The sequence below is a fragment of the Oryzias latipes genome, chromosome 8, assembly GCF_053564925.1.
Source record: "Oryzias latipes strain Hd-rR chromosome 8, Olatipes_Hd-rR_3.1".
NCBI lineage: Eukaryota > Metazoa > Chordata > Actinopteri > Beloniformes > Adrianichthyidae > Oryzias > Oryzias latipes.
Window position 1 is genome coordinate 8,492,077 of NC_136244.1, and position 26,926 is coordinate 8,519,002.

Consider the following 26,926-nt stretch of genomic DNA (forward strand, 5'->3'; position numbering starts at 1 on the left):
AGCGTAAAGTTGCGCAGCGCCACCTTGTGTACAGGAGTATTTCTGTTTTACATTAAGCGCCATCTAATGTCAGGGAATGAAATTGCATGTTCGCTCGGCTCATCGTCAGCGAAAATCGCCTGGGTGTGAACACAAAAGACGTGGCGAAAAACGCTGGCGAATATTCGTCCCGGTGTGTACGGGCCTTAAAACTCTCTTTTCTCTAATGAATAACATTTTCCACTCCCCTGACAGTCTCCCCCCCACATTTCTTTACCAATGATACTTGTAACTCACTCCTGTTATTTTTTAAATCAGAAAACTCTCAACTCCTCTCCCCTCCCTCCTGACTCTCTTTCAATCATATGTTCTGCTCTTTTCAGCTCCCTGATCCCAGTGAAATCTCCTCCCTTATCCTAAAATCCAAACCTTCAACCTGTTATCTAGACCCCCTCCCAACATCCCTAGTTGTTGCCTGTTTCCCCTCTCTTCTTCCGCTCATCCCTGCCATCATTAATTCCTCATTATGTGGTATTGTCCCATCACTATTCAAAACTGCAGCTGTTAAACCAATCCTGAAACTTGGTTCAGATCCCAAATGTCTTCAGTAATCTCCTTCCAAATGCAACTACGTTTATACAAGTTCTTTAAAGTGGATTTGAGTTTCTATGAGCCAGTTTATTTTTAGATGAGCAAACCTACAAAATCAGAAAGAGATCAAATACTTATTTCCTCTTCTGTGCGTGTGTGTGAGTGCAGTGGTGGGTGGCTGGTACAGCTACAATTATCGTCATTCTAAGGAATGTGTCCCATACAAAAGGTAACAGTCTAAGCTGAAGTGACTCCCCTTAATGTGGGTGTTAGCGCCTCCCCACAAAACTCTCACTTTACTTTGTTCCACCCAATCAGACATATTTGTTGAAGTGGACAGAGCAAACTCCCTGATACAGCCCCGACAGCCAAACCTGTCTAAAAGTGTGGGTGTGTTGTGATTTATTTTTCACCTCTAAACTCATCCTGCACCTTCCTACTGCTGGAACACACACAATGTACTGCAGTCACACTCACTGAAAAGTCACAAAGGGGCCATAACACATGAAAACTGGACACCAGGAAGTTGGGAACACAGTTTGAGGAAAAAGAAAGAGAACCTGTGCTCTGTAAAGCAAAAATAAATAATTACTGTGCTGGTTTAATCAAAGACAAAACAGAAGGATCGGAACCTTGGCCAAACATAAAATAAGTCAGGGAGGCAACTCAGCCAAATTGACTGTCAGAGTTAGCAGCTCCCTGCTAAGGTTGCCTAAGAAGGTCTAACTGTTCAAAATAAACAAACAAGGCCCGCAAATAAAGACTACCAAGGTCCAACCCCAAACTAAAATAGCAAAACGCAACAGTACAAGACTGCTGAGGACCAAGAGGAGAAAAAAAAACAACCAGCACAGCTTCAACTTCAACTCAAACCCAACTGCTGTGATCGATCGATCGACCGACCGACCTGGTTGAGGCCTCCTCTGACTCAAATACCTGACAGGTGCTGATCAACATCATTGGCCACACCTGCCAGGTGAGCAGAATGACAGGAGATGCAGCACAGACATAACACTCCCATCAGTATGCCCCTCCCACTCAAAGCTACCTTTTTGATGACAAAAATCCTAACGGTCATAGGTGAAAGTCATTTTACTAACGACTTAAAAAAATAATATATATATATATATATATATATGTGTATTTTTTAAATTTACATTTCTTGATACAACACATTTTTTTGTTTTTGCAATTTGACACTAAGGCAAAGTGTGCTTCCAATAATTGGATTTTATCCTATTGGGTTGAACATCTTGTTTTTTCAAGCATGCATACAAAAACAAACAATCACAAATAAACATGCAAAGATGCATTTTTCTGTATATGTACGGCATATCTATCTCACGAGGTTCTTTGAAAAACAATTCATAGACATGTCCTTCAAAGTCAAGAAACTTTGAAGACTTTTCAATGAGTATGACTGCAGTACATTATGTGTATTCCAGCAGTAGGAAGGTGCAGGATGAGTTTAGAGGTGTAATATAAATCACAACACACCCACACTTTTAGGCTCCTGACAGAATGTCCCTGCAGGCCCTCCATTCTCCAGCCATCATCCAGCTATGGATGCTGCCCGCTCAGATGCCTCAGCTGTGCCTCTTAAGCACACACATGCACACATTTTTCCTGCAAAACAAAGCACATATACCCAGTGCGAATGCACTCACACTGTCCCCACCTCTTTGCTTCAAACGGCAGCCTCTGAGGGCTTATGAAGTGGAATACAGTGAATCTTTAATATCCTCTCATCTTTACTTGGACAGGAAGTGAATACATCAGATCCATTTTGTCTGTCCACTTTAAAGAGTCACATTGTGAAGAAAATAAGGCCTCTTTGAATGGAAACCTTCTAAATGAGTCTTTTGGTTTGAAGAATTCGAGCTTCTTTCCAACTTAAAAAACATGAATTTGATTGGGACTAACAAATGAATCTAAATAAAGAACTTGACATGTATTTTCTGTGCTCAGTCTTGAAATGAAAGGTTTGGTGATGCTCCGAGTAGGAGATTCAATAACACCAAAAAGCTCCTGGATTATCCATCTCTGTCACTGCAGCACAATAAACATAATTGTATTACTGACACTTTGAGCTGAAGCTTTAGGATTTACAAAGTTGACATGCAGACATGGCCCACAGAAAACACGGTTGGGGTTAACTCAATGCATAATTGGACCAGAGGATATTAAATGAGCCTCATGTTGTGTTTTCATCATTGCCTGCTGATGTTGAGTTAATAGCCAACGGTGTGCTTTCAATAGCCTAACAGAAAATTCTGTAAGGCTGTCTTTTGAAGAAAAAAAAGAAGCAAAACATGTCATCATAGGAAGGATTGTGTTTTCTGAAATATGGCAAACTTTCTTGTTTTAATACCCCAGATGCATAAAGACAGTATATGCAGGTAGGGTTATGAGGGCTAAAATATCAGTTTTTCAGAATATTTCCTCAGTTTAAAGTTTAAACCCTTGAGCATCCTCTTTATTTGTAGACTTGGAGTTGGTTGCATAGATTTTTGGATTTTTTAAAATCAACTTTAGAAAGCTACCATCTATCAAATGCAGACACATATTGAGACACAAGTCCAGGGAATGAAGTTACTGCAGCTCTTCAGGGAGACTTGTAGAAGCTTGACAGACCTTGAGTTATAACTGCATAAAAGGCAGTAGTGTTCTAGTTTTCTCACATCAACAGAAAACTTTGGCTCCAATTGACAGGGAACACTTCGATTTCCTAATAGAGGATGGTTAGAAACCTTAAGTGGAACCAATACACTTTGCTGTTTTAGCACTAGGGGGTTTGAATCAAGCTCTCAATTTGCTTCAACATAAAGTAACAATTTCACACATGAAATACACTGAAAGGGGAATTTTTGACTTCAACAATCACACTCTGAATGGTAAAAAGCCCTGAAGCAAATTGATTGGAGTTTACCCAAAAATGGGCAACAGACAAAAGAAATTGAGAGTTTTGTTGAATTTATAGATTTACCCACCTTCCAATCAGAAATAACAGAATCTGAAAAATGCACAGATTTATAGCTACAGTAAAGTAATACATTTCCAAAAAGTCTTTGAAACTAGTCTGGAAACGAACCTATTTAGTGTAAAGAGTCACTGATATTAGCTCCTTGTAGTAACCATTTAACCAGCCACCTGTGGTTATTTGAGGAACTTTAGTTTTAATAATTTCAGCTTTATTTTCAAATGCAGTAATGGAGGGTTCAAAGACATCCCCAGCATAAATAAATGTATTCATGCTATGGCTTCACACCTGTTCTTTCCATTTGGATGAGTACATTTAATATCCAAGATAATAGTTTTTAAAACATAGCTTCATTTTATACATATGATTGATGTAGCCTTAAAACAGGATACTACTTGATTTGTGACTGTTGAGTATTGAGCTCTTATGTGGTCTCAATGGAGATTTTCCACTGACTGATAGATCTATTCATCCACAGCTTTGTCCATGTTTGAAAAAACAGCTTCTTTAAAAATTAAATCAAATGTATCCAAAACCAACGAATAGGTAACATCACAAAATATATGTCCATCTGTATTGTATGTACTCCTTGAATATCGTTTAAAAAATGCCTTTAAATGACAGGCAATAGGATGGCAGTGTTCACATTTAAGGGTAGTTACTATAACATGAAGGTCAGTAAAGGACAAAGCTGTAAATGTCGTTGTTGGTGAAAAGCAATATTTTTGTTCCATTAAGGATTATATGGGGGGATCATACAGAAAACAGTTGTAGTAGTCAAGCTGAGAGATTTTTCTTTCTCCCACACCTCCTCATAATCCTTCATCTTTCTCACAGATTTTCTGAAGACCTCCAGGGAGAGCTCTTCATGCGATGAGCACAGCAATGACAGTCTGTCTCCAGGACAGGCAGTAAGCCATGAGTGTCCTCTGGGCTCAGGGCTTGTCCATTCTCCATCAGAGAACCTGTCACGCAGCAGCATCCCATCTCCAACTCAGGTACAATTACCCTGCAAGAAATGGTTTATTGGTGTTGCAACAGTGTAGTAAGCAAAGATCAGAAGGCATTTTTAGAATCAAAGCGAGACTTTAGTTCAGTTATGACACAAAGCTGTTGTGTTTTTAATCAGATGCCTCCAGCAGGTCATCATTATCCACCAATTTGTGGATCATTCAACTCTCTGAAACTGGACAGTAGGACGTTGGACTCATCAACCCTCATGGGAGGTACTAACGCCCACATTACGGTGAGTCATTTCAGCTTAGACTTTTACCTTTTGTATGGGACAACCTTTGTGTTTCCTATTTGGTTTCAGTTGTGTTTAGAGAACCCGTTTAGTCTTGGCTGGTATTTTTTCTTTTCTATAATTTGTCAACATTTAAGGATTTGACTGAGAAGTAGGTATATTTTCCACATACCCAATTGGAGTTTATGAAAGCATAGGGTTCATGTCTTTCCTTTAAAAACTTTTATAAATTGGTTCAAAGTTGTATCTACATTGTCCTTAATACATGCACTTTAAACTATCCAGGACTAAATTATTTTATAACCTCATCTAGCCTTTGTAATACTTACCACAGGCACATCGTCATAGGGTAAAAATGGGCTTAAATTGGGTCTAAATTTAGTACTACAAGGAGAAAAAGTCATTAACTTGTTCACATTTGAACATGTATTTTGACATAAATTTCTATATGTTATAATGCATTGTTTATGTTTAACAGCATACTTTTTTATTTTTGCCTCAGCCTAAACAGAACTCAGACCGCACCTGTCAGAAAAACAAGAAAACCAAAGACAACAAGCCAAAGGTACACTGTTTTCCTCTGTTTTTAAGCATGTTTTAAGTTTTGGCCCCATGGAGGGTCGTAGGGAGGTGCGGCTGCATCTCAAGTGGAGCACAGGTATGTTTTGTGCACCTCGTCACCTTAAGGGACCATAAAGCATTGCATGACAATGGAATGTACGATTGTTGTGTATGTGGTTTGATACCGAGTGGTGGAGTAAGTATTTGTAAGGCTAATGTAAGTTGCACACACTTGTCATATGAGTGACGCTGTCGTAGGGTGTCCTTAAGCCACACTCTAGTGTCAGCGGTAGTAAGGTGTGTGTACTGGATCTTTACTGACCGCATGCACATAAAGGAGTGCAGGTGATGCGCAAGTGCCCATAGACCCTAAGACACCCACACAAACTACGCTCTGATTGTCTTATTTCCTAATTTTTCTAACAGACAAGCTGCACATAAGGGGTGCTCAAGGAACGTGCACTTATCGCTCTAACAGCACCAACAGGCAACGGGTTTGTGCAGTGCACAGGAATTGGGGGCATTCAAAAATAAAAAGTCTACGATACGCCTGCATCTTACCTAACTTATCCTCTCGTGTTAAGTGTTCACCACAACCTGTCGCCGCAGCATGCCAATAGAAAAAATGTGCCTGAACGAGCGGTCTACGTCTTTGATATTCCGTGTGGGCCACCAGTGTACATGGACAAGTTTGACCATTTTTCACCGGCAGACAGCCTATTTCCACCTGTAAGAGCAGTTATGACTGAGGCTTTTGTGATGTCAATAATGTAAAAAGTTGGTGATATGTGGCCCTCTAGATCAAGAAATTGAAGTACCATCAGTACATTCCTCCCGACCAGAAGGGAGATAAAGAGTCTCCTCCTCATCTGGACTCGTCATACGGCAAGATCCTCCAGCAGCAGCAGCTCTACCTGCAGCTACAAATCCTCAGTCAGCAGAAAAACCACAACTACCACACCATCTTGCCTGCACCACCCAAGTGAGTAACTCTACATGCATGTCGCCCAAGTCAGGTCTTACCTCAAGGAGCCCAGTGTCTTGTGGAAACGTGGAGGCAAATATTGCTCTACCTTATCTCAGCAGAGATCAAAAGCAGTCTTCCTCTTCAAGTACAACATCAACCTCTTCACCGCAATCTTCTGCTCCCCCCTCTACCGACCTCCCTAACCAGCAGAGCCTAATCTGTCTGAGTTCATCAGCTGAGATCAAATCAGGGTCTGCAAATCCAAATCTGGATAATATGAGGGTGAGCAGAATTCATCACCTCAAGGAAAGCAAAAGTTGTTAAGGCAAATGTGAGTGCTTCAGTTTAAAAATGCAATTTTTGTAGGTGACAGAGCTGAGGTCTGAGTTGAAACTACGCAGCTTGCCCATCTCAGGCACTAAGACCAACCTCATCCAGAGGCTGAGGAGTTACCAAGAAAAGAACCAAGGCTGTGACTTTACCTCTTCTCCAACAGCAGAGGGTACCAAAGGGCTGGAGCTCAAAGAAGGTCCAGAATCCAGCAAAACTGGTGACCATTTGTTGCAGGAACAGCAGTGTCTAAAGTTTGAAACATCCTTTTTCAACGGTTGGTGTGCTGATCAAAAGTTGCACAATATTCTCATGCTTTTAAAGCTGATTGTAAGGAGCATGCTCAGTACAGCTTCTTGTGGAGGAATTGTGTTATTTTCTGCGCTCCTTCGATCCCACTTTTTCTTCCCATTCTTGCACAGCTGATCCAAGAAACGGAGTCAGTCCTGCTTTAAGCCCAGAGCAGCCTATGAGATGTGAAGATACCAACCCCGTCCCTCCTCCTCTTACCTCGTCTTTGTCAAAGAGTCCCAAATATATCAGCTTGAACGGCGACCCACTGGGAGAACTGGTCAGGCCCTTTTCTTGAAATACATTCATAAAATGCACAGATGACCTGCTTCATCCCTATCTTACCCATGGGACCAGAATATCTCCAAACTGTTGCATCGTATCATAAGCTAATTTTACGCACTTTTGATCAAATACCAGTAACATTCTGTCAGAACAATAACTTTCTGTGGATTTTAAAGTTGGGTACCAACTAGGGATGCAACAATTCACTTTCCACATGATTCTGTATAAACCTTGACTTTTGGGTCACGCTTTTGTTTCGGTTTGAGATATATATATATATATATATATATATATATATATATATATATATATATATATGTACACACACACATACACACACATACATATATATATACACAGTCATAAATATTTGGACAGAGACACGTTCTTTCTAATTTTATTTTTGTACATTACCACAGTGAATTTAAACAAAAAGAACTCAGATGCCATTGAAGTGCAGACTTTTAGCTTTTATTCCATTGGTTAAACTAAAATATTGCATAAAAATGTGAAAAACGAAAGCATTTTTTAAACACAATCCCTTCATTTCATGGGCTCGCTAAGTAATTGGACAAATGAAACAACTGAAAACAAAATGGTCATTACTAATATTTGGTTGAAAACCCTTGGTTGGCAATGACACCCTGAAGTCTTGAACTCATGGACATCAACAGATGCTGGATTTTCTCCTTCTGAAAGGCCTTTACTGCAGCAGCTTTTAGTTGCTGTTTGTTTGTGGGCCTTTTTGTCTGAAGTTTCGTCTTCAACAAGTGAAATTCATGCTCAATTGGGTTAAGACCCGGTGACTGACTTGGCCAGTCATGAATATTCCACTTCTTTGCTTTATTAAACTCCTGAGTTGCTTTGGCTGTATGTTTTGGGTCGTTGTCCATCTGTATTATGAAACGCCGCCCAATCAGTTTGGCTGCATTCACCTGGATCTGCGCAGACAGTATTTCTCTGAACACCTCAGATTTCATTGGGCTGCTTCTGTCCTGTGTCACATCATCAATCAAAAACACTAGAATCCCAGTGCCACTGGGAGCCATGCACGCCCAGACCATCACACTGCCTCCACAGTGTTTTACTGATGATGTAGTGTGCTTTGGATCATGAGCTTCTCCACGCCTTCTCCATACTTTTCTCTTGCCATCATTCTGGTAGAGGTTGATTTTGGTTTCATCTGTCCAAAGAATGTCTTTCCAGAACTGTGCTGGCTTTTTTTAGATGCTTTTTAGCAAAGTCCAATCTAGCCTTCCTATTCTTGAGGCTTATGAGTGGCTTGCATCTTGCAGTGTACCCTCTGTATCTACTTTCATGCAGTCTTCTTTTTATGGTAGACTTGATATTGATACGCCTACCTCCTGGAGAGTATTGTTCACTTGGTTGGCTGTTGTGAACGGGTTCCTCTTCACCATGGAAATGATTCTGCGATCATCCACCACTGTTGTCGTCCGTGGACGTCTAGGTCTTTTTGCGTTGCTGAGTTCATCAGTGCTTTCTTTCTGTTCAAAGCAAAATCTTCAAATGCAAGCACGAGTCCTCTAATCAACTCCTAGAAATACTTTCGTTTTTCACATTTTAATGCAATCTTTTTGTCCAACCCATGGAATGAAAGCTGAAATACTGCACTTCAATGGCATCTGAGTTGTTGTATTTAAAATTCACTGTGGTAATGTACAGAAACAAAATTAGAAAGAATGTGTCTCTGTCGAAATATTTATGGTCATGACTGTGTGTGTGTGTGTGTGTGTGTGTGTGTGTGTGTGTGTGTGTGTGTGTGTGTCTATATATATATATATATATATATGAGCAAGTAATGAATACAAACTTTTCAGTTGGCTTTTACTATGCCAGGACTTTGACATGCCAGATTTAGGGATATCTAGTGGTAATGCTGTAGAATGCAAATAACTGATATCTTAAGAAAACATTACATTTATTTATGTTGGAGGTAAATACATGCATAATTTCCTTTTCCCACAATTTAGTTAAAACCTTGATTGGGTATTTTTGTGTAAAAAACAAAAACAAAAAATTCGGAAAAATCCTTTTTTCCAATTTGCTAATAAGCAAGTAACAATGAAGAAAACCCTGTCAAGTATCTTATAGTGAACCTGGTTTCATGTAATAAAACAAAATTAAATTTTTTAAATTTAGCCCAACACATGTGTTTGACATTTATGCACACTAATGCAGTAGGGATGCAACGATTTACTTTGCCCACAATTCGGATCAATGGTGTAAAGCACATGGTTTGGTTTGAAACTGAGAATTGTGGCATTCCTAGTAAATACCGATTTACTTTTCAAATGTAGGTTATGTATGTTCTTGACTTTTTTCTGTTTCACAATACTTGCATAGTTTCACCCTAAGTTCCCATTTGTTTTCTAACTTTATTTGTTATTTCGATGTTTAATTTTTAACCTATTCTGGTAGTATTATTGTCTTTCTATTCCTGAATACATTTTTTGTCTAATAAATCCTCATCTGCTTTCAACCACAATATATTTTTAAAGAAAACTGAATTTTGATGAGGTTTGCATTTTTAAGTTCTTGAGGCTGAGAGCATAACTGAATTACAAAAGCCCAGTTAGTTTAATATAAATGCAACTATTTAGCAATATTAATTATTAAAATGCTGTGAAAATCTAAGACAATGTGACTCAGAGTTGTAAAGTAGAGAAAAATATTTGATCTTGGTATAAGAAAAAAACAAGAAGAGGAGAAAATGAATTATTAGCCATTAAAAATGTCGTATTAAAAATGTTTTTTTTTTCTGTCTCCTCAGAGTTGCTCTCCCACTGAGTTCAACCTTCAGCCCTCTTTGGTGGCTCGACATCCTGCCAACATTAAAAAAGATCCCCCTTGTTGCACCAGAACACCTACTCACCTTTCCTTAAAGTCTGTGTCTCTGCAGAAACACTGCTTGGCTTCGTCCCCTGCGAATACGGCCGCAGCTCCTTTGGTGACAGCAGACAAAGACAGAATGCTGCGGGAGAAAGACAAGCAGATTGCAGAGCTCACCAGGATGCTGAAGCAGAAGCAGAGGCTGGTGGAGGTGCTGAGGAGGCAGCTGGAGCATGAAAGCAGAGGAGCCCCAGAGCAGAGGGTTTTCCTAAAAGTTAAAGAAGAACCTCCTGATATCTCTTGTGGCTCTCTTCAAATTTCATCTGTTTCACCTGAACTGGATTCCACCAGGATAACCATCAAGCAGGAAGCTGTTGAGGTGGATATAGGTGGAGCATCTGTGGGACCTCCCTGCCATCTTTCATCTCTGCCTCCTACAACTGAAAAGATAAAAGACTGGGTGCATCTGTCACTACAGCCTGGCCAGAAAATTCTGCAGAAAAAGCAAGATCATGTTTGTCTTCAGCAGCCTCCTCTACGGTTAGCTCAGCAGCAGGCAATTCAAAGGTGCATTCAAGGGACCCAACAGAAGCAGAAAAATCCTCAAAAACAGCAAAAAAGACAAAGAGACCAGCAGAAGCAGCATTGCCAACACTCAGAACATCCGGAGCCCAGGCAGCCGAAGCAACAAGACAAGCCAAAGCAGCAGAGGTCTCTGTTTCAGAGACAGTCTAAGGAGAAACAAACCAGACAACTGCAGCAAATTCAAATGCATCTGAAGCAGGTATTACAGTACACAGGAAACTGCAACCTGCACATCATCAATGACTCATTATTTAAAAGCATTTTTGTCATCTTTTTGTTGTTTTTGATCAGAAGTGTCCAAAAAACGTGGGCCTGCAGAGCAACTCCACCCCTGATGTGGTTATTGACGACACCGGGAAACATTTTCTAATTTCACCAAACATAAACACAGACCAAAGCAGAAACAATGCTGCTGACAGGAGAACATCCAATAACATCACATTGCAGGTATGTGAATGTTTTTTTTCATTTTAGGGTTCCTTTCAAAATGATGTCAGGCTTGACAGACACAAAACTAATTTAAATGGAATAAATGTAAAAATGAATTGCACATAGTCCCAAACAACGACCAGAGATTATAAATTGTTATCTACTGATGAAGCCAGAGAAAACTCCAGCTCACCTCACTAAAGGGGATACACCACTCAGGCAAAGTCAGGCTTGAGTGGCATGAGGATAGTTTTCAGTAAAGTCAGAAAAACTTTTAAAAAGATGGATGTCAATGTAAAAGGAAACTTTTTTTGCCGATCACCATTGCCAAGATAATGACTCAAATTCACTTGGCTTTTTCATTTTATCTACTCAATATTTTTTTTTACTTTTGACTTAAGAAGGCACTTCATTTTACAAAAAAAGACATTTGCATGCACCCACATTTTAGCACTAATATACTAAGTTTATTCGAATGATCGTCATATTTTTACTTGATTTTACTCATTTATAAAAAAAAAATACTTCACTAATTATTTCAGTAAAAACTAATTATTTTGAGTGTAAAAATGTTGCATCCATTTTTTTAAGTAGGTTTTACTTAAGCAAGAATTACTGGCAAATCCATTCACACACTTATTTGTTTGTGCTCATATATAATTAACTCTGGATTATCTTGCAAGAAACACAAGGAATTAAAAAAAACCTCCAGATTCACTGTTTATCTCTAAGTCACTCTGGTTGAATTTTTGCCTAAAGATGAACTGGATTGATTCTAGGTCAATGATTTGGATAGTTCAAAATGAACCCAAATTGAAAGTGAATCGTATCAGCAAACACAAATTATGACATAAATTCAATCTTTGTAAAATTAATCCCAACACCCTAAATAAATATCCTTTCATTTTTTTTATTAAAAATACATAAATAAATAAATATCTTTTCAATTCAATGAAAATTGGCTTTTATATACTGGGATGCTAATTGTCCCAGTATTGACCATCTGTATCTATAGTATCATTGCAACTAATGCAAGCTACCCTTTTGCCACACATGGGAAAATACATCAGCAAGAATGAAAGTAAAACATTCAAATGCTGACATGACAATCACACACATCACACTCAGTTAATGAGGCCGACCTGTCTGAATGCTCAATAACACAAATTTCAATCACATGGCAGCAACTGAATGCATTTAGGCATGTAGACATGGTGACATGTAGACATATAGACCAGGGGTCCCCAAATCCAGGCCTCGAGGGCCTACATGTTTTCCAACCAACCTGCCATTGAATCTCCTTATTGGCTAGACACACATGATCAAGGTAATCTGCAGCAAATAAGGCAGGTTTTCTGGAAAACCAGCAGGACACCAGCCCCGAAGGCCTGGATTAGGGGACCTCTGGTGAAGACAATGTGCTGCAGTTGAAACCAAGCATCAGAATGGGGAAGAAAGGTGATTGAAGTGAGTTTGAACATGGCAAGGTTGTTGGTCCCAGACTGGCTGGTCTGAATATTTCAGAAACTGCTGATTTACTGGAATTTTCACCCACAACCACCTCTAGGGTTAACAGAGAATGGTCCAAAAAAGAGAAAATATCCAGTGAGTGGCAGTTCTATGGGTTTTGTAGGCATGCCTCGTTGGTACAATGCACACAGACTCACCAAAATTGGAAGAGCATTGCCAGGTCTGATGAGTCTCCATTTCTGCTGCAACATTCGGATAGGGTTAGAATTTGGTGTCAACAACATGAAAGTATGGGTCCATCCTGACTTGTATCAATGGTTTAGGCTGGTGGTAGTGGTGGTGGTGTAATGGTGTGGGCAATATTTCCTTGGCACTCTGTCAAGTGAATTTCAGTGAGACAACTCTTGCAGAAGAATATTTATTTCACAACATCTTTAGGTTGGCATTCACAATTTGATTCACAACTTCGTTTTGGCATAAGGCTCCGTTCAATTCCTTGAGAATTCTTTTTTCCTTACACTTTCGGGTAACAAAACCCCGTAACGGAGCCCACAGGTGGAAGCCGGGGAGGAGGGAGGGGCAAAAAATGAACGCTGAAGGTAAGAGAGAATGAACAATTGTACAACTGACGCTGAGCAGGTGAGTTAATTGACTGACCCGCCCTAGGGGAGTAACCTGTAATTCTGCAGAGTGTCTGCCCGATAATGCGACGAGTCGCTATTTGTGAACTGCGTGCTCCCACGCTAGCAAAGGGACAGGACTGGACCCAGGATTTCACTCTTTCCAAGTTTTTTATTGACCAGTTTATTGCTGATGCAAATTATAGTAGTTGGTAGCAGATAGTAGTATATAGTAGGTGAAAAACCTTTAAAACAATCAGAAACAAGGTAATAAATAAAACATGCAAGTATATTTATCAAACATAAGGTAAACCAGGTGAGTAAATTAAGGTGAAAATTAAACCAACGATTTGTTAACCAAAAAACTCAGGGTTACATTTTGGGAAACTTAAAAACAAATCACCTTAACTTTTAAGTAGATTTTTACCAATAATTATCCTTATTTCAGGCTAATGAGTATCATTTTTAATACACACATTTTAAGGAGATTGTACGACATGGATTTCTTTGCCTTTTTTTTCTGAACCCAATACAACAATGTGACAAGTATGCCGTCATCACAGATAAACCTCAGGGTTTGTTAAAACACATGAGGACTGTTGACCTTCAAAAACAGACTGATTTAAAGAGCAGCTTGGTGAAAAATTTGGCTACATATTTAGTTCTTTCACCCTAACAACTTCATGATTTCAACAATGACATACATTTATGGGTATGAATAAAATAATACCTAACAAATTCTGAAATGATCCGTGGTCTTATCAAAAAGAATCTTGTGACTCATGTATTGCTCTTATTTTGAGAAGGTCTGGCGAGAAGAAGTAAGTAGAAGAAGTGGGATTTGTATACAAATCTTGTTGGAACAGGCAGGCCCACTCCTCCATTCCTCAGTAATTTTAATGATTTAAAATTTGTATTAAAATCTGAATTAAAAGTATCGCTTAAACATGCATTTGGCCTACGGTACTCACACTGGACTGTTGCTAGCCAATACGGGCACATGTACTCACAGTCAAAGTGGTGCAAAACTCACGAATATTTCTCCAGGCTTTTTTTTTTTCACTGCTCTTCTGCGATATAAGAAAGACTTGGTGTCATATAATTTTAGCCGGGGATGAACAGCAATTGTTAATTTGTAAGGGTGTAACTATCAATCGATATATCCATTAATCGATTTCTATTCCTGGGACTGAATTAGATCGATCTGTCTGAGGCAGAATTGAATCGAATCGACCAGTACCATTAAAAATTTGTTTCAAAATGAATTGATAATTGATTCAAAATTGGACAATACCATTTGGATTGAGGCCTGGTAGGCTTATTTTACTGTAACGTGAAAACAACCAAGTGCATCACAGCGGACAACACAGTTGTGATGGCAGCAAAAAAGGATCAAGCTATCATCACAGATCAACGTGTTGAAACACATGTGGTGGAATGTTTTAATACTGTTCCCGTCGTATTGTCTTGATGTGGCAAAACAACAGTGGGCTGAACTTTAGGAAACTAAAATGTGAATGGATTTGCCATTAAGTCTTGTTTAGTTGTTTGTTTGTACACATATTTAATTAACATTTGATTATCTTGCAAGAAATACAAGGAATCTGGAAAATTTCACCCGAACTACTATATTAAAAATTATAGAAAAAGTAGTTTAGTCTGTTCACAAACCTGGACAAGTTAAATTTCAAGGTAACTAATATTTTATTTCGGACATATACTGTAAAACAAATATACTTTAGCTAAAAACAAATCCCATTGGATCTAAATTATGTTAGTTCTGAGAGGATAAACAATTCTGGATCAAAATAAAGGGGTTGCAAGGTGGGGTAGTAGTTAGCACACTCACGCCCCACAGCAAGAAGGTTCAGGTTCATATCCTGGCAGGGTCCTTTCAGTTTGGAGTTTGCGTGTTCTTTCTGTGCACGTGTGGGTTTTCTCTGGACATTCCAGTTTCCTCCCACAGTTCAAAAACTTGCTTCATGAGTTGATTTTTGTCTCTAAGTTGCCCCAAGGTGTCCATGTAATTGCGTGGCCCTGCTTCAGACTGGCGACCTGTTCCTAGTGTTTTTCAACTTTGCCCAACAGTAGCTGGGATAGGCTCCAGCAACCCTGCGACCCTGAAAGGGATTCAGCAGCTTCTGAAGATGGTTGGAACAATGGATGGATAAATATACATTTGATATTTGTTTGAATGCTAACTTATGGATAGATTAGTAACACCAAAGGAAAAAAGATTAACCCATTAAATAACAGTGATTTATTTTTATTTTTTTATTGGCAGCTCCCAGTGTTACAGGCTATTTTAAAGCATGGAGCCTGGAGTCTTTTATTTTCCAGCCTCTGGTGCAGAACTGAACATCCTGTTAATACATAGAATGGGAGATCTGCTGCAGCGCATCCAACGGCTGTGAAAGTTAATTAAATGTCCTGCTTGAGACAGTGACAGCTGTTCATGATAAGGAACTGACACCAACCCCAGGGCTGGTTATTATTACTTTGCTAATTACACCGACAGCATTCTCTATTACTATGATTTATGGAGCAAAGTGGTGAGGAACCAAAACTCCAACGCAGAGGTTTACAGTGTTTCCTCCTGATGCAGGTCCATGGGAGAACTCATTCTTTGGGACAAAACCTGGTTTGGAAACATCAGAAATTATTGGAACACTGTGAGCTGCAAACATTCTTCCTTTAGACTTATTTTTTTCAAAAATTTATTTTTCAGAGGTGCTACAGAAATGGAATTTACAGATAAAATTATTTATGAAAGTATATGAAATATAAAATCTCACAGCAATGTGCTTAAAATTCTATCTAAACACTTTATTGTTTTAAGAAAAAGTTACGATCCTCCCTCATCACACATGTAAAAAGATTCATTTAGCCATGTGCTAATGAATGATCCTCATTCATCCAGGTATCATCTTGATGTTGAGTTGTGTTATCTGGACTCACAGTCTCTTCTAAGCTACTCGGATGAGAAACGTTTCAGGAAGAAAATATTATAAGCTATAAATTAACGTTAAGAAACTTTTGTACAATCAATCCCCACTTTTCCTGAGGATCCTTTTATTGACTCTCCCCTTCACTTTCATTTACAATAGAAATTAGTAACTTTTAAATTAATTTTGCTACAGATTGATACAACTAAAAAAGGAACCAGTTCTACAAACACTGGTGCTTTTTTGAGAAAACACTATTATCCCAAAGGTCGTAGTGTTCCCCTTTTTAACCCTATATAGTCTGTTGTATCATATTTGATAGACACATTTCTGAAGCTCCTATCTGTTTAGCATGATCCAAGAGTTCCTTAAAAACCTAGTGTACATAACTTAGTACAGGTTTTTTTGCCCTGTACTTCATCAGCATTCCCCTAGGGGCAGCAGAGGGTCTTTTTCTGCTTATTTCAAAATGGTTGCTTCCATGAAATCTCAAAAGCACTCAAAGGTTTTATTGCTTTTCTAAATTTTATGGTGAGAATAACTCATCTATTGTTATTGATTTTATTAAATGATTATTTGTTGTATTGAAAGAATATATTTTTTTAAATAGTTCTTTATAATACAGCCATGCCATGTTAAAAAAATAAATAGATTGAGATAAATTGGGTAAATACGTTTTTTTTTCTGAACATCAATGTCAACATTTTTGGATCGTAAACCAACAATGTTGTAAACAAAAACTTATGAAATCCCCTAATTTATATCAATGGATACTGTATCTCATAAAAAATTATATCATTTTATGTATAAAAAAGATCTTAATTCCAAAAAAGTTAAAATTTTCCTGACAATTCTTTGACATGCTGGGCTTTGCAGGGTGAAAGTATTGTAAATCTCTGACCAAAATCTGCACTTTAGATTTTTCTCAAAAATCAACATATAATAAACATTTTTCTGAGTGGATGGCAGTCCTTCCAGCTCACAGGTTGTTGCTGTGTACCGTGACACAGCATTTTTCAGTGATTTGACATTTTTTTAAGCATTTGTTGTTTTCTTCCAAAGTTGTCATGAAGATCATACAGAACTGCCATAACAAAGGCAGTTTTGAATCTTGTTAGAGAAAATAATTTATTTAATGTCATGCATTTTCCCTTTTTTATCATTAGTTGCCTCAAACTCTAACATTTCTTTAGAAAACACCATTATTTACTGTTACTGGAGAAATTGTAGAGTTTCACGGTAAAAAATACTGGTATTTTATATTACCAATATCAGGCAGGAGGTTCCAGGAAAAGGGATAATAACTAACACAAAACTAAACAAACTACCACTTCAGCATGCAGGCAAACTCGAAACTAGAAAACTAGGGATGGCCCGTTTGACACGGACGCTCCGGCGCTAGTTTCACCTTCATGAAACAGAGTGGTTCGGCACAATGTTTCAGGGAGTGTGTCAACTAACGCAGACCACGTGGTTGATGACGTATGAAGCGCATTGTTGGGTCGAACCAGGGTTCAGATGTGACTTGTGTTTGAACAGTTGGGCGCACAATTCTCTATTAGTGGGAAATGAATCCCGAACGTTTCCCGACCAGTTCTATTGTTTCCCCTGTATTGGAATCAGCGTCAGGTCATTGCACTTTACCATGGCTCCTGGTAAAAAACCTACTGTGGCTTGGGATCGTTTCAGCTCGGTTTCTCCTAAAAAGATAATACACTACAAACATTATTTAAAAACAGAATAGTTATATGAATTTATAATGGCGAGTAATATTTGTTATGATAGAAATATCTACGTGGGAAAGTCAATGGTGTCTGCATCCAGAGGCTCTGGGTTCACATCCTGCATTTTACAATGTTTTCTTTTTTGCCTTGCGTTTCTTTTCTTCATGTGATGTGTGTTTTGTTGTGTCAAGCACTTCTCAGAGAAAACGTCACACGTTGTGTTTAACTTTTTTTTAAATTATCATTAACAACGTCGTTTTGTTTTACGTGTTTTCATTATCATTTCCACATTGAAGTGCTACAAGGAGCTAAGTTGAAGCAGATAATATTTGTCCAGTCCGCCACCAGATGCCGCTATTCTGTGTGGTTTCAAAGCCCTGAATGGTTGGTTCATCACAATTACATAAACTCTGTGAAAGCTTCATGGGGCTTCTTTTCCCATCCCTTTTGACAACTTACAATGACACAAGAACTAAGGGACAGCAAACTACATCAAACTATGGAGCAGCACAGGAGGAAGGGAATGACAGGACTTAAATACATACAGGACTGACAAGACACAGGTGGAAACAATGAGGGCAGATGGGGACCAAAAGTTAAACTCGAAAACACGACACAATACAGGAAACCCTACAAAATAAAACAGGAAGTGAACTCAAGACATGAAAAAAACAAAATGCAACTAGAAAACAAAAGTAAAGAAACTAAAACCATGACATTTATTGCTCTTTTTCTCTTTTGTATCAACACAAAATATTATTATGCTTTCACAAGTGTGAGTTTACACAAAATGCCAATGTATGTGCTTCATGTTTGAAGCCCTTTTTAGCAGTCAAATTCAATCAATCAATATATATTGATGAAGGGTAAAGTGTACAGTAATTACATTAACATCTGAGTGTGTAAACAAGAACAAGTTGTGAAATTAAAGCTCAAACATATTTAAACTTGACAAACAACAGCAGAACTTTCTTCTGTTGTTTCTAATCCAGCATATATTTTGTCTTTATCTTATTAAAGGGGCAGAAGGGATCAGCCCAGGCCTTCATCTGTCAACCACAACAGGAAGGATCTGACTGTTTGGGACCTCCTTCCAGTCTGCAGCCCTTTTTTATGGATCAGGACCCCGCTTTGAGGGGCAGAGACAACACCACACCACCCTTTCAAAATGTAAGCAGTGACCCTCAAAAGAAAATATTTATTCATGGTGTTTTAGTGAAAGGAAAGGTAAAACTTTTGTTTTTCCTTAGGAATTGTGCAGTGATTTGGATGTCTTGTTGAGTCCGCTGTCTCCTGCTTCTGTTAAGACAGCTTCTTCTCTGCTTGATGACCATGTAAGGACAGCCTCATTCTCCTCCTTCATTTTGCCTGTTTGAAGCCATGAAAATCCAAGAGCTGATGAGCAATCATCAGAAAATCCTTGTCCACGTTTTAGTCCTTTATCTGATTCAATTCATTGGAAATTACATTATCTTCAATGCAACTTAAAACTTATTCAACAGTTGTAGCATTAGTGCACTAGCCAGGATCACACACTTTTTTTCTGCGATTCTTTGACAAAACAGGACGGATAATCTCTGATGTCACACAATGAATTCTGGAGGGTGCCACAAGTGGGACGGCCTCAATGTTTGGTCCACCAAAATCGACAACATTCCAGAAACTATACCTGGCTGAGACAAAGTCAAGTTTAAAACTCTGGGAACACCCAGCTGACATTCAAAAATGAAAATACACCTCTAAATACAGAGGGACCATGCATAACGAATGCCTGAGAGAACAAACCATAACAACCTGTGCAGAAGAAGCTTGCATACATAAAGAACCATATACTGTATTTAATACAAATATTGATTTGATTACCTTGAATGTAGAACAGATTACACGATTTCGTAGAAGTCACTGCGAATTTGTGTTTTGGGAAAACAAACACCTCACTAAATGAAAGCACTACTGACACAAATTGTGTTTGTTATGCAAGATCTCATTATAAGTGCAGGACTGGCACAAGGGGACCACGGTTCGATTCCCAGGTGGTACGATGAGCTTCACCTAGTGTGGGTTCTTTAACAATCCCCTTCATGCTACTGCCTATCTATGTAGCCACAAGGGGACCCAAGTCTGGGTCTCCCTGTGCCGGTACCCAGCCTGGATAAAATACAAGGTTTATGACAAGACGGGCATCCAGCGTAAAAATCTTTGCCGAACCACCTGTGCAAAATAGTAAAAGCCTTTCCTTGTGTCAAATATCATTCAAAAAGGAAAAACTTCAAAATAAAGTTGAATAAATGTGTTTAGTTGCAAGGATAAAAATCAGTCTTTCAGGGAGAAATCTGCTAGTGTTTACCAAATTCACATTATAAGATAAAAGACATTCAGTTGTTCTTTGGACATGGTCACTTGAAAAGTCTGATAACATGATTTAAACAAACAAATCTTTGATTTCAATAAATTCTGTCATTATTTTACTATCATGTAAATTTTTGTCAGCAGGAACAAGAGAATGAAGACAATATCATTGACATCATTTTGCAGGCAGGAGGTATGGTCAATCATTTTTCTGAAGAAAATAATCTCTTTGTACTGCAATTGTTGTTTTGCTGTAAAATCTGTTTTTTCCTCCAGAAATGTCCTTCAGGCCTTCCACTGACCCTTCTCTGGACTCTCTAGATTCAGCTTCCTTCTCCTGCCTCTCTCCTACCCCCCTACCTCACCTATTGATTTCCCAACCCATCCCTTCCAGCCCTGATCCCTCCAAGCCTGCTGCCTCTCTTCAGCCTGAGCTGCAGGAGGAGAAACATCACCTCTCAACAAATGGACGGCTGGAGGACTTCCTGGAAAGCACAACTGGAAAGCCTCTGCTGGGGGTGGAGCCAGGGGGGTTGATCACATTGATCGATGACCTACACAGCCAGCTGTTGTGCACCCCCAGCATTCTGGACCATCCTCCTTCTCCCATGGATGCCCTTGATGATGTAGGAAGATGGGGGTTTGACAACAAAGGCTGGCTGGATCTCAGTACAAGGGGAGACTTGGATGAAGACACGCCCACCTTGGCCCCACTGGGTCCGCCAACACCCGTCAGTGTCTTTTCTATGGACTTCCTGGATAGCGCCGACTTGCACTTAAACTGGGACTCCTGCTTATAGCAGGACTGTGATGACGGAGCACCAACCAACAACTGCGACTCGCAGGACAACCCCAGCAATTTGATGTCTCTGTGTTTCATAGATGCTGCTGCACTCATGGTTTCTTAATTTATTATCAGGCAGTTCCAATCCCAATTGTTGCGTCTTGAACAAAGGTCGTGTTTACACACATGCTGGACCTTTGTGATTTTAACCCTTTAACAACAGAGTTTTAGCTTCAGTGTTGACATTCTTTGAATTATGGTAACTCTTCAACTATTTACGTAATTAATGTAATTCAACTGATTCTGATGTGGATGAAAGTAGCTTTCTGCTACACTTTACAGGAATAACATGTTTATGCAATTGGTGTTAACCAAACCCCAAAAGCACGTATCAGAGTCGCCCGTAGAATCTGTTAAGTTAATTTAGAACAGTCAAAGAATAACAGTAGTTCAAAGAGCGTGTGTTATTTTGTGTTGCTGGAGACAATTTCGTCAATGAAGGGTTAACCTGAACTACAGTCCTTATTTACTATTGTATATCCCATAGGTCAGAGTCATGCCTATGTCAAAAAGGTGGATTGACAGGACTTTTCCTCATCATAATGATACTTTGGGACAAAAACCTTTGTCTAGCAACTGAAACCCTACAGAAATTTTTTTTAGATACAACACAGTCTTGCCTTGTCTTGACCTAATTGAGCTTTTTCTGAGCCTTTATAGGGATGTCACTAAAATAGTCACGGGATTTGTTTTATTCTACGGAATAAATGCAGGTTCGTGAACACGCTTTTAATCAATCAAACTTTATTTATAAAGCACTTTTCATATAAAAATATAACACAAAGTGCTTTACATTAAAACACAACAAATATAAAAACAAGTATTGACGAATTAAAAATAAAATAAAAATTAATAAATAAATAAATAGGGCCCCCCTCCCCGTACCTAGCCCCCCACTCCTTTCACACCTCCCACCCCTTAAGTGATGGCAAGGACAATGAGAAATAGGCTGAGCACAAAAACAGGATGCTGGAAACGCTAATAATTGGAACCTCCCCCTCCGTGAACAGCCGCATAGACAGCCAAATGCAGCATCACAGGTGGAGACCGCTCCACCACAGCTAAGTGGTGATGCAGGTCCCCATCCAGAGCTGCAGTGGCTGAACAGCAGCTGTCCCAGAGGGAGAGGTTCCAGCTGAGGAAGCACCGGAAATAAAAATGAATAAAAATGAGAATAAACAAGTAAACATATTGATAAAAACAATAAAACATTAAAATAAGGTTAATTAAAATAATGCGTTAAAAATCAGGTTCAAGTTCATAAAACAAGATAAAATGGATGAATAAATAAATAAAATAAAAATAAAAAGTACATATAAATAAATATCTGAATAAATAAATAAATAAAAGTAGTAAAAAATTAGCTAAAAGCCAGGTTAAAAAGATAGGTCTTAAGCCTTTTCTTTAAAGCATTAATGCTCTCTGCGGCTCTCAGGTCCTCCGGCAGACTGTTCCACAAACGGGGGCCATAGTGCTGAAATGCAGCCTCTCCATAGGTTTTAGTTTTTGCAGTTGGAATGGTCAACAGACCAGTGCCAGAGGATCTCAGGCTCCGCGAGGGTTCATATTTAGCTTTCAATGTTCACACTTTCAATGTTCACACTAGATTGTTGCAACAAATACTCGGCATGTCTTCACAGTTGGAAGAGTGTCAGTGGGAAATGTCGAAAATGTAAATCTTGTTAATCTTGATCCAGGCTTTTCTTTCCCAGCTCTTTTCTGATATATAAAAGACTTGGTGTGATATAATTACGGCCAGGCACAAACAGCAACTGGTAATTTCTCCTCCATGGTTCATTTTCAAAGGGTTGGGACTTTCATGGTTCAAACTAAATGCCATCCATACTTCACTACCAAATCTGACTCCCTGGTTGATCAAAGTTTAACCTGGTTTCACTTTTTAACACACATTCAGTGGCCACAGGTTTTGTACATAGAGCCCAAAAACGGACTCAACCCTTGTGCTATCCTAGGCACTTTAACATTGGGAGTTGGGTCATCTAAACCCCACTAGACAATGCGCTGGACCTTTTTTCTTCAATGATTTGTGATCTTCACTGGTTTCCATGGATTACATGAAATTGCTCCACCTTTATCCACCCGTGTCATGTTAAGAATAACACGTCAATGGTCATCTTGACCCCATAGGATAGCACAAGGGTTTAAAAGCATTCTCAGCGACCCATAAACTTCATAGTTTTGAATGGGATTGCCCAAAATGTGCATTTATGTGCGTTTACATAGACCTTTCATTTAAAGTAGTCTTTTGAATGTGTGTTACTGAGCCCGGTGTGAACGCAGCATTAGACATGACTGCTTTCTTTTGCTTGAAGAGACTTAATTAAAGATTTTCAGAATGATGACAGAAATGTTTTTTCTCATCTGATCTTGGAACTTAAGCAGAGTAGAGCCTGGTTGGCTGAGTGGGGCTACCAGATGCTGTCATTTACTGCAACCACACAAGGCACATTCCAGTATTTCCATGTGCCTGTCCGAAGTCCGGGTAAATGCATAGGATTTGGTCAGGAAGGTCATTTGATGTCAAACTGAAGCCAAATCATGTGCTTGAATATTTGCTTTTGCCCCTGAAGGGCACAGCTGGTAAGAAAAAACAGAGGAGGAATTTTTTAAGAGGTGAGAAGAGCAGGGGCATCGTAGATATTTCCCTAGGACATGAGGACTTTTTGTCTTGTTGCTGGGGCCTAGTGCTTTTTACTAGCCTTTATAGATCTTATTTAAAACCAATGAACACATTTTCCTGAGATGTGAAGGTTATTTTGTGACACATGAGACCTAAAACTGCATTCTTAACATGAGGCAGAGATTTTTTCTTAAATGTGACCTGCTTTTGCCAGATGATTTTTCTGACATAAATCTTCCAGGTACATGACACCTTTTCATAAGTTACCGGAAATGTTACTTTTGAAGACATTGTAAAATTGTTGTTTGTAACACTTGATAAAAGTACAACAGAATTCAGACTTAAAGCTGAAATAGAAAACTGTTCTTTAAGCCCACAGCAGATTTCTGTGAAGGTTTTGAAAAGTATTTTAACTTTATGCACCTAGTTTGCTTGTGAAAAAACGAGTGTAAATTTGACAACAGGCAAAGGCAAGTTACACGTGATTTAAAAACTGGGGTTCATCAAATGGAAAAAATAACAAGTGCAACAGATTTTGCTTATTTGCCTTTAATGCCTCTACAATACAGGTGTTTTTGACGCAATGTGCAAATATGTGACGTGAGTTTGTGATGTTTTGTCTCTGAACTTTCTAGGTTGGAAGGCAGGTAGAAACTAGCATAATTTTAAAATATGAACAAACAGAAATGGTTGCAGTGGCTGTTTGAAGGAGGAGACATTTGTACAAAGAACCAAGAGAGCCCATCTTTTCTGCTTCCAGGGTTAGGGGTAAGCATCCAGTTTTACAATGTTTGAGCTTCTGAAAGAGCTACAAAACTTCTCATTGTAATTACAGCTGACCTCCTCTATGTCTATTTTCCCCTTTCTCGCCAATGTCAGAGTCTGTCCCAGCTACTGTTAGGCAAAGATGAGGTACAACCCGGATAGGTAGCCTGTCTGTCACAGGGAACAAAATCAGTCCCGCACACACTCACAAATGCACACCTAGGGACACAGAGTAACCAATTAACCTATATAACCTGGACCGTGGGAAGAAGCCGGAGTGCATGTAGAAAACCCAGGAATGCACAGGGACTACATGCAAACTCCACATAAAAAGATCCCAGCTGGGTTTTGCACACTATGTTTTCTTTTACATACTGCATATCTTTCATTACTAACCCTGGTGTTTATTCAAAGAACTATTTGGAAAGCGAAATACCTGTGGTTGTTGGAATCTGCCCATTATTTGTCTTGCAGACAGAAGGCTGATGGGAAAATATGGTTTCATTTTGTGGTAAGGTGTGGTACTGTATTTTTTGCAACAACTCTGGATAAATATTTTAGGATTTGATGAAACTACCAGTACAGCTGTATATGGTATGACCAATTAACGCATTTGTCATTGGTAAACTGGGGTCACTACAGACCGGTGCTTAAAGGAGGCAGCTCCTATTGGAAACAATTTGGTGCTAAAAACAAAAATGGCAAGCAATATTGGCGATATCCAGCTGTACAGTTTTGAGCCAGATGCTAGCTCAGACGAGGAAAATGAAGACGTACATGGATCTAGTTGTCTGCAAGTGGATGCTTCAAAATCATTGACAGTAAAATAAGAACTGGACTAAAAAAACCTCCCCCTCGCGTTCCAAATTGGAAGGACCAGCTGCTCCTAAAAAGCCAAAATCACATAGACTTCTAATAAGAAATAAAGAGCTATTATTATTACTTAGTCATTATGTTAGTCAGAATCAGAATAACCATTTTTTTTCTACTACCTTTTATTACTTCTTACTAATCCAGATTTTATTCATAATATTTTTGTTGTAACACAACTTATTCAAATTATAAACTGACCAATCAGTTACCTCAAGAAAAGTAGGTGGCCTTGTGTTGAACGTCGAAGCGTTTGACAGATTCTCCCGAGCCTGCTTTCAGTGGTAGGGGTGTGGCCTTCTAACATGCTTACTCTTGATTGAAGCGAGTGGTTGCCATAGAAATGTAGACAGGCCAATCACAGCTTACTAAAGACATCTGCTTCCAACATAGCAAGGGACATATCATGAAAAAAAAGCAACTAAATTGACTTCATTTGTTTAGAACCTGAACCAAGGCATTTTCCATCAGTGACACACGATTACTCCAGTTATATATTATACAGTACAGTCAATGATCGGACTAGAGCAGGAGCAGGAAGCTTGTAGCCCACTCAGTGTATTTTCCATAGGCATTTTTTCATCTGCTCCTGATTCACCAATCATTTAAATAAAGAAATACTCAGAAATGCAATTTTTACCTCAATTTTCTTGATGTGTTTCCTTCATCATCAAAAAAATGCCACAAGAACAAGTTAAAAACAGCCTTTTAATTGGAGGAGGTGTTTAAGTTATGGAAAATGGGCATCAAGACGGACCACCATGGTACTTCTTGTTGTAGCAAAACCTCACTGAATAGCACTTGCAGTCACCTTGTGTGATCACATAACTGTGCAATCTTTATTTGGGATCTTAGTAAATAAGGTCATATGTTTTAAGATCTGTACGGCGTAAGACTGCCTTGTTGTGCTTTCATTATTGAGCAAACTAAGTATAAGTTGAGAAACAAAAAATAAATAAAAATGCATTGTGCTCATGCTAACTGAATGATTGAGTTAAAAGTGTGTGGTGTTTCTTTTTTGAAAAATGTAACATAAAAGTGAAGACAAAGTGTAAAAAATGGAAATTGTGTATGTTTATGTTTGTTTATATGTTGTGTGAATGCATTGCAAGGCTATCTAAATTGTCTAACCTGATCTGATGCTAATAGTCCTCTATGTTTGGACTGGATCTTGTCTACACTCTCAAAATGAAACTCCTGCAGTATGAAAAAAAAAGGAGCCGGGATGCGATTTGGTTTGATAAAACAGACCAAATTTTTGAAAACTTGACGTTTTTGTGAGTGTCTCGTACTGTATCAGTACCAATGAAAACAAAAAAATGTGCTTTATTAAAATGTCTCACCTGTTTGAGTTTGCATTGCTGTGTCCACCCGGAGACTGGGGGATTTGGGGTTCAGACTAATTTAAAAAAAAAATACATAAAAAGGAGAAATAAAATCATTTGCAAGTCCCACCCCGGCCAAACTATGCAAAAACACTTGACTTCCACTCTGAAAAACACAGAACTAGAAAACTGTTCTGTGCTGTGGTCCTTTAGCTGTGGCTGCTAAAGTCAGTTCCCTTTTTGGTAAAAGCAAAATCTGGCCCAAATTTGCGTGTCAAC

At 38.8% G+C, this 26,926-nt stretch overlaps 1 protein-coding gene across 7 annotated transcripts in view; it reads left to right on the plus strand.

Annotated features, from left to right (window-relative positions):
* Positions 1-22,255, plus strand: part of LOC101163415 (myocardin-related transcription factor A) — a 52,643-nt gene extending 30,388 nt beyond the window's left edge. For 2 of the 7 annotated variants that reach the window (XM_023957715.2, XM_023957718.2), the window contains exons 6-18: positions 4,388-4,548; positions 4,680-4,796; positions 5,299-5,361; positions 6,158-6,339; positions 6,441-6,606; positions 6,691-6,931; positions 7,077-7,225; positions 10,022-10,864; positions 10,957-11,112; positions 18,874-19,023; positions 19,104-19,187; positions 20,344-20,395; positions 20,479-22,255. In XM_023957715.2, the coding sequence (XP_023813483.1) occupies positions 4,388-4,548; positions 4,680-4,796; positions 5,299-5,361; positions 6,158-6,339; positions 6,441-6,606; positions 6,691-6,931; positions 7,077-7,225; positions 10,022-10,864; positions 10,957-11,112; positions 18,874-19,023; positions 19,104-19,187; positions 20,344-20,395; positions 20,479-21,002 (2,888 nt within the window). In that variant the 3' untranslated portion in view covers positions 21,003-22,255. The remainder of the gene's footprint in view (positions 1-4,387; positions 4,549-4,679; positions 4,797-5,298; positions 5,362-6,157; positions 6,340-6,440; positions 6,607-6,690; positions 6,932-7,076; positions 7,226-10,021; positions 10,865-10,956; positions 11,113-18,873; positions 19,024-19,103; positions 19,188-20,343; positions 20,396-20,478) is intronic. The other 5 variants (XM_023957716.2, XM_078950831.1, XM_078950830.1 and 2 more) reach the window with 3 other exon arrangements.
* Positions 22,256-26,926: the final 4,671 nt, after the last annotated feature.